Source organism: Alexandromys fortis, unplaced genomic scaffold, assembly GCF_014885135.2.
Source record: "Alexandromys fortis isolate MF-2015 unplaced genomic scaffold, M_Fortis_MF-2015_v1.1 scaffold_156, whole genome shotgun sequence".
NCBI lineage: Eukaryota > Metazoa > Chordata > Mammalia > Rodentia > Cricetidae > Alexandromys > Alexandromys fortis.
Window position 1 is genome coordinate 1,896,926 of NW_026068028.1, and position 8,640 is coordinate 1,905,565.

At 51.3% G+C, this 8,640-nt stretch overlaps 1 protein-coding gene across 1 annotated transcript; it reads right to left on the reverse strand.

Moving 5' to 3' along the window:
• Positions 1–442: 442 nt before the first annotated feature.
• Positions 443–7,575, reverse strand: Cacng5 (calcium voltage-gated channel auxiliary subunit gamma 5). The gene is made up of 5 exons (XM_050164315.1): positions 7,380–7,575; positions 5,945–6,031; positions 4,540–4,680; positions 1,111–1,256; positions 443–803 (listed from the first exon to the last, which is right to left on the reverse strand). The coding sequence occupies exons 1-5, from the start codon at positions 7,573–7,575 to the stop codon at positions 546–548; spliced, it is 828 nt and encodes a 275-aa protein (XP_050020272.1). The 3' UTR covers positions 443–545.
• Between the last annotated feature and the right edge of the window lie 1,065 nt (positions 7,576–8,640).

The window sequence follows — 8,640 nt, forward strand, 5'->3', positions numbered from 1 at the left end:
CACACAGAGAGATGTGTTTTGTGGAGGGCACTGACGACATCAAAGGATAGAGTGTCTCTTAAGAAAGTGTTTGCTTGAGATTTCTGAGCCAGCCAGACCGCTGGAACAGAATGACCTTTTGGCCTCACAGCATAGACCACGGATGGAGAGCCAGCTTGGTTGGCAAGTGTCCAAGTCTGGCTTTGTCTATATCAGAAACTCGGCAACTCCAGCCTGGCCTTTGCTGACCCGGAAGTGCAAGAATAAAATACAACTCGAACACGGGGAATCTTCAGATACAGCCACAGCAAGGGCTACTGGCTTCCCAGGGGCCCAAGGCTATGATTGGCACTCTGGAGGCAGGACTTCAACCATGCCCTCAGCCAATCAGCATGCCTGTGACTCCAGGCTCTGATGCCCACCGAAGGAAGAGTTACTACTCTGGGAGCAGGGAGAGGATTGGTCAGGTGACTACGGCAAAGCAGGGAACGGCCTGGGCCGCGGCTCAGGGGGAAAGGGAAAGGCTGTCCAGCCATCCAAAGTTCAGGTGGGAAGGAGGCCAGAGCTCAGCAGGGAGACGAGGACATCTGGTCGTAGTCTGGGCACTTGAGCAAAGCCGGGTAGTTGCTGTTCATCTGTAGGGAGGCATCGCTGGAGATGTCCGAGGGGCTGCGGCCCCTGATCCAGGCGTCTGGATGGAGAAACTGGCCAGAGTAATCGGAACAGTTGCTTAGGCGTGGCCGGTAGAAGCCCGGGTGAGGTCGATACATGTCCTCGGCAGTATACCTCTTCATGAACAGGTACACAGACATTACCCCAGCACTCTACAGTGAAAGAGAAGCAGAGGAGAGCTCAGTGATGGGGCGGGGTGGGGTGGGGGGAGGACTGGTAATGTCCCGGCTGGGTCTTCCTGGAACACAGTCATAGAGCCTCTCCAACGGGAGGGACAATGTGCATGGAACAGGAGTGGGCTCTGGGAACCTCATAATAGAAGAGACCCGGGAAAGCCAGGGTGAGGTACATCCGGGGAAGAGTGGTAGAGTAGGTGGTCCAGGATACTGTGGGATGCTAGACTCCTCCCTTCCGGGTAGGGCAGTACCACTTGGCACAGGGCGGTATGGGGCAGGATACCTCTGTTAACAGGAAGGAGATGGCGGCGAAGGCAAACGACCATCCATATTTGTAGTTGAAATAGGTCTCTGCATCCTTGGTTCTGTTGAGCATCTCATCATTGATGCTGGAGATGTACAGCACCAGGCCCACCACAAGAGAGAGGCCTGGATGAGGGGAGGGGAGAGAAGGCACGTTCAGCCTGGAGTTTGCCAATATGGTATCGCTGGAATCAAAGCCTTCACTTTGGAGCTCCAGAGTGAGCATGAGCTAGCCTCCTGATGTCTCTGTCTACACCCGCATCTTCTAGGGAGTTAACAGGTGTAAGTACGATATCCCCCTGTCCTACCATTCTCCCGAGCTGAGACAAGCCCAGCGATGGATATACTGACCTCTGTCATGATATCCTTCTGTATCCTTGTTCACTGGGCCTCCTCTGGGCTCCTGATACTGAATTGTCCTGAAACATTGTTATGATCCTGTGGTGTGAACCCTGAGTTATCAAGAGGATTTTTATTAATGTGAGGGCTAAGATAAGGCTTGTCTGCAGGGCTTCTAATCCCTGTCTCCAGCAGGGGATGGTACCCATCTCTCTGGAGTCTGTCACTATGGCCTGGGGCCTCTGCAGACCACTTGGTAACACAGTGTGTCCTCTCTGAGATCTTCAGCCAGGAGATGTAAGGGAAGTGTGTTCAGATCCTGGCCAGCATCGAACCAGGAGGCTACTGGGGCTCCAAACTCCAGCTGCCATTGTGCACGTGACCGCCTGAGGCAACAGCTCCACCAATTAGCGAGTGTAATTGAGTCGAGGTGTAATTAATCGGTCTCCACAGAACTGGCCAGGTTTCGGGCCATCCACACTGTTTTAGGAAATTGGGGCCTCTCCAAGGGTGGATGTGAAAGGAAGATAGATGGGTGTGATTCAAACCTTCCCCTGTTCTTAGCTCAAGTGTGAGTCACTGCTGCCCTCAAACGTCCCTCTGTTGTCATGAAGCCCGTGTGTCACCTCCATCCTAGACTTATGGTCCTGTGATTCACTCACTGTTGGAATCTCAGGCATCTTGATCGCCAATCATTTTGGCTGCTTTGGAGTTCACGGGAGGAAAAATTAACAGCCTGGCCATGGGTTTGCCCCGCTCTGGCTAGCCGGAATACTACCATAGCAATGGTGGCCTCTGATATTCCAGGTATTATTGGACTCATTTCGGGGATGAAAGAGTGGAAAGGTGGACTAGAAGGGAGAATGCATGGCAGGTGGGTTGTTGGTGGGTAGAGCAAAAAAATAAGATGGGCAGAGGAGTGTGTGTGTGTGTGTGCATATGTATGTGTGCGTATGTGTGTGTAAGAAAAAAACAAGGAAGAATGGTTCTTAGGGGTCAAGTAATCTGCCTTCCACCTGATTTAAAGATTATGCTGACAGGGAAATGGGAGAATGGTCCTAAAGGGACTGGCAAGCCAGTAGGCAATAAGGGTGCCTATGCCAGAGAATCATTTTTCCTTTATTGTCTTATAGCTGTTCACCAACCTTTCTATCCATCCATCTTATCTGCCATCAACCCATCCATTCATCCATCCATTCATCCATCCATCCACCCACCCATCCTTCCTTCCATCCATCCATCCATCCACCCATCCATCCATCCATCCATCCATCCATCCATCCACCCACCCACCCATCCTTTCATCCATCCATCCATCCATCCATCCATCCATCCATCCATCCATCCTTCCATCCACCCATCCATCCATCCATCCAGCCAGCCAGCCAGCCACTGTATCTTCATCCTACTCAAACCACCTACTTTATAGTCTACCTGAGCATCAGCTCCTAGAACTCTATTTCCCAGCCAATTCAAGGCACTTACAATGCGTGCCCTGAAAGCCAGTCCACTGTTCTCTAGAGAAAAGGTCTTCCTGAGGTCCCCAGGGAGAAGGCACCTGTCTTACCCACCACACTCCTTTGCCTTCTCACACATTTCTCAGTCACTCATCATGGTTCATACGTTCATCCTCTGGGGCTGAGAGCTCTCCAATCTTTGTCTTCGATTCAGGTGACTCCGTGAGCTCCAGCCCCTGATGTCTGGCCGCCTTCTAGATACCTCTCCTTGGTGCCACAATGGACACCTCACCCTCAGTGTTTCCCACACCAGTCTTACAACCTTTGTGCAAAGCTGCTTCTCTGTCTGAGACTCCTAAATCATGGATGTGATCTAGGAACGCCCCAGCAAGAAAACAGCACTCATCCTTGGTGCCTCCCTGGACAGCCTAGTCCTGGTCCTAGTGAGTCTACCTTCTGGATGTCACAGGAGCCTTCCTACTTCTTTCCGTCACAGTTATCACCTCAGCCGGTGACATTACTGCCCATCTCCTGTACTTCCCAGAGCCACCTCTGTGCAGGTTCCCTGGCCCCTGGCTCACTTCCCTTCCTCAGGGTTCCTAACAGTGCGAGTTCTAATATTCATATCCGATGCTGCTCCTTGGCTCAGAATCTTCTCAAGGCTTCTTACCAAGTTTCAGATCTCAAGACCATTCAGGTGCCTCTGTAGTCTCCCTTCCCAACACACTTCCTCAGGCCCCCAGAGACTCCATGGGTTCCCCCCACTTAGAGCTTTTCCGTCTCCCTGGGCCCCTTTTTTCTCTCTAATTCTGTCTTTGTCTAATTCCTATTCCCTGCATAGATCAGCTTCTCCTCTAGCTTTCTCTGACCAACCCTTGTTCTGGATTTCAGCCACTAATCTGGGTCCCAGTGGCGGTTCCCAGTGGCCCCATCACAGTCTCCTTCGCTCTGAGCTCCTATTTCCACTCGGCATGTTTATATCTTCCACTACCCTGACCTTTGAGTAATGCCAGCACCCAGAATAGGGTGTAATAGATGTGGTCACTGACTGACTGACCGATTGACTGACTGACTGAATAAAATACAACTTGGTGATAGTCCCTGAAGATAGTCCCTGAAGAAGTTGAAGGGGTCTGGTGAGCTCAGGATATGGTGTGTGGTTAGATTATGAAAGCAGGACTCTCTGGAGGTAGCTGAGGATGAGGGGTGAAGGAACCATTGTTCCAAAGGGTGATGCATTTATTTTCCAAAGTCATACCTAAGGAGGCAGCCCTTTCAGACACAGGAATGGATACTCGTCAGTGGGAGCTGGAGAGGAAGTGGTGGTGTATGCCATGAGGACAGTTGCTGAGTTCCTGTTCCAGCTCTGCCCAGGGTGAACCCATCAGGTCACTCTAACTCTGAAGCCTCATGTGCTTTCTTTTGGAAGGTCATGGGTGGGTCCAAGGACATCAGAAGTCTCCTTTAGCCCTAACCTGGCTCTGCCACAGGCACTGGCTCAGATCATTCCTTGTCCATGTTGGCTTGCTGTCAAGAGGCTTCCCAAAGAAGAATTGCTTTCGAGCTTAAAGTCAAAAGTCCAGGGTGTATGGAGACAGAACGACACAACTTACCTGAGAGGATAAAGAAGATGCCGGAGACAAAGGCCAGTATGGTCCGGTGGGGACGAATGTGCCCGATGTTGCTTAGGATGAACCCGATGAACATGAAGAAGAGGCTGACGAGCGGGAAGGGGGTGGCCGAGCGAATCATTTCTAATGCAGGGGGCAAAGAAACAGCCTGTCAGGCTACCACAGTGACCTTCCTTCCTCGCCTCATTCCGGGAAGTACGGCCATGCCTACCAACAAGTTCTTGGAGACCTGCTCCCACAAAAGTGGCCTAGGGGGGCTCCTGGTGCGGGCAGGGCTTTTGTCTCCAGCTTGCAAGGTCTGACTCCAACAGCCAACACATTCAGAGGTTTGCCTCCCCTTCAGGCAAAAGCTCCCCTCCCGGGAATCTACACTGTCTACAAGAGAGCTGTAAGGGAGCCTGGTCATGCCCTTTTGCTGTGGCTTTGAGAGACATCCAGTCCACCATTTCTAAGGGCATGCTCTGAGGATTACAGGGAACTGGTTCTGGTCTCTTTATTTCTCAATTTATAATCACTTGGGAGGAGTTCTACTGTATACTAAAGAATTTGCTCTTTAAGCCAGGCAATGGTAGCACAGGCCTTTAATCCCAGCACTCAGGAGACAGAGGCAGGTGGATCTTTGTGAATTCAAGGCCAGCCTGGTCTACAAGAGCTAGTTCCAGGAAAGGCTCCAAAGCTGCAGAGAATACTCTGTCTCAAAACACTAATAAAAAAAAAAAAGAATTTGCTCTTTATCTCTGTTTCCTGAGAGGCAACCTATAGAGTATCTTTGTTATTCGTGTGGGCTCCCAAGAGCAACCGAGTTTGTGCTTACAGGATGGAGGCAGGAAAGAGCAACCACACTGGCTAGAAGATTGGGGCTTGGGGCCATGGGACATAAGTCTGACCTCTGAGGAGGGAAGGGGCTGGCACTGAGCTTAGCCATTCACACGGTAGAAGCGATTAGCCAGTATTTAGAGGTCATTTGAAGTCTGCAGGACAAGCGTGTTGGCTGTATGTACATTGAGTATTAAAGCCATTTTGTAGAGCAGATCTGAGTGGGTAGCTGTTTGTATCCAGAGGGTCCTAGAAGCAGCTCAAGGGGATGATCTGTATCGGGAACACTGCAAGTTCACGCTGAGAGTCAGAGCAAATGTGGTGATGAGGTCAGTCTGGTTACAGTCCAGAGAGTGTTCCTTCACTTCTGGGGTCAGAGATATGGGGGTTCCAGCAGTCTCTCTTCGCCCTGGGAAGATGAGCCTGGAGCACAAGCACGAGTGGACTAGACCAGCGTAAGCAGCCAAGGCCAGGGGCGCTAAGCTCCTGGGAAGATTCGGGATGTTTGACTCTTCCCTTTGTCTGGCTCTGTCCCACTATTGGCCCAGCTCAGAACGTTCTAGACACCTACTTAGCACGTTGACTGTGGATTCTGACGTTATCTGGGAGTTCATGGGCATCACGTACTCGATGGTGAAACACCGTCCTCGCTCCTCGCCTGCAGAGACAAGAAATCACTGCCATTTCCGGGTCCCACTCCAACAGGGATTTGAGGTTAGTACGTCCCAACTGCTTCTAGGATCCTTGGGCCTGTGTCTCTGTCCCTGGGCTGGAGAAACACTCTAGGGAAGTTTTCATCCCTTGGCTGGTGGCAGGGGAGATGTCTTGATGTCACTTTCTTCCCAGAGTGAGGACGAAAGCATAGGAAGAGGTCAGCCCTGAAATCTATACCCAGCAAGCACCTGGTGCCAGCTGTTGCTTTTGACTGTGCTATAGCTGTCTCAGACGCATGAGCGTAGATTTTTGTACAATAACGCCCCCCACCCTTCAGCTCCAGTTTTGTCAGTCAGACCCTGGTGGCTTCAAACTCTGCCTCTGGTTAGGCAGAGATGGATGCCCAGCATCTGGAGCAGGGGGAGATGAGGTCAGAGTTGGAAGCTGTTCCTAAAGTGGATTCTACAGAGTGACACAGGGTAGTGACAGGGTAGCCAGACTGGAGCCAGATGTGTCCTTTCTGCTAAACCACATCCAACCTCTGACCTATCTATCAAAACTCTAGCATCAAGAGGGGATGAAAAGAGCTGTGCTTTCTCTCAACACAACACAGGTTCCAGGATCCCATAAGAGAAGCTCAGGGACCATACTGTGGCTATCAGGGACCGCATAGCTTCCACAGGTCTTCTGGGACAGGGGGATGCTACTCTTGTGTAGGGTGAGACTTGGCTGTGATAAAGGCCTTGAGCACAGGGCTCTAGGTGTAGCGACTCACTTGGTTCTAGAGAAGTCCCAAGTCCACAATAGCAGGGTCAAAATTTGCACCTTCCTGGAAAGTCCTACGTCTATGTTTGCCTTGTGTGGCCATTTCACCGACAAAGGAACAGGAAATTGCTGAACGTTTCCTGTTCTTTAATCTTGTGGACGTCAGTGAGGTAGCAGCCTAGATTCTCTTAGCCTGCTACAGTCTTCACTTCCGCGTTGGTAAAGGGGCAATGATAAGCCTTCCTTGCAGTGTCATTGGGAAGGCTATGTGTCATCAGTGACGTGGGTAGCTAAGGTAAGGCCTGTGAGAGCTGTTTAGATTGTGAGCTGTCATTCAGTGCTGGAACACAGAGTGGGAAAACCAGGCTTGCACGGATCTTTTAGTAGGAAAGCAAACCCTGGGACCTGAGAGAGCTCTCTGGACATTGTGAACTAGGGTCTGAGTTTGGGTCTATAGTCTGCTGGCTGCTTGCAGCACTGCCCATAGTTGGCAGAGATTGTCTATGCTGAACTGTTGTTTCCTGGTACCTCCTGAGTGTCTCTAAGTAGGGAGAAAACCCCTTGGGACAGGGTAGGACTGTGCTTACCAGCAAGGAAGCAGACCCGCCAGAGGCCCGAGTGCAGGGACATTTTGACCTCTGTGCTCTGGTTCTGCGGAAGGATGATGCCTTCCTCCAGGTACAGCCAATAGTCCGTGCTGACCGCGATGCCCAGCAGGCCCAGGCCGCAGACAGCAAAGACACTGCTCAGCAGGGTCAGGGCCTTTCTCCCACAGGCGCTCATCTTCGGGGATGGCCACTGGGCAGCCAGCAGTGCTGTCTCACGGGAGCAATGGGCTATGGGGACAGGGAGGGAGCGTGAGCAGGAGGCGGTAAGCAGTAACTCAAGACAGTCTGTTCCAGTTCAGTGAATAAATAAGAGCAACTAGGCTGCTTCCTAGTTTCCAGACATCTCCACTGAGGGCGACCCTCTCCCTCTGCCCCTCAGGGATCGACAGCTTTCTCTTAAGGCTTGTATCTATCCCCTTGTGTTGAAATAAGGGGCGGCGGGGCTACGTCCCCAGCACCCCAGCCGCCTGCTAGCTCATGCCCGAAATAACAACACACAAACTGTATTCATTTAAACACTACTTGGCCCATTTCTATCTAGCCTCTTCTCGGCTAACTCTCGCACCTGGACTAGCCCATTTCTAGTAATGTGTGTAAGCACCCCAAGGTGCGCTTACCGGGAAGATTCTAGCCTCCGTCCATCCTGGGTTGGAGCTGCCTGGGAGAGCTGAGCATGGCGTCTCTGCTCCAGAGAGCAGAGCTGTTGGGTCTGACCTCACTTCCTCTTCCTCCCAGAATTCTCTTCTGTTTACTCCACCCACCTATGTTCTAACCAATAAAATGGGCCAAGCCAGTTTCTTTATTAGCCAATGACCTTCCTCCATCACCCTTGTCTTCTGAGTTCCCCTTCCTACACATTACCATCCATCTTTCTGCCATCCATCCACATCCTCCCATCCATGTGCCCATCCATCCATCCATCCATCCATCCATCCATCCATCCATCCATCCACCCATCCACTTATTTGTCTATCCATCCAGTCATCTGTCTGTTCATCCATCCATCTGTCCACCCATCTATTCATCCATCCATCCACCCATCCATCCATCCACCCACCCATCCACTCATTTGTCTATCCATCTAGTCATCTGTCTGTCCATCCATCTGTCCACACATCTATTCATTCACCCATCTACCCATGCATGCATCCATCCATCTGTCCGTCTGTACATCCATCCATCCACCCATCCATCCATCCATCCATCCATCCATCCATCCATCCATCCATCCATCCACCTA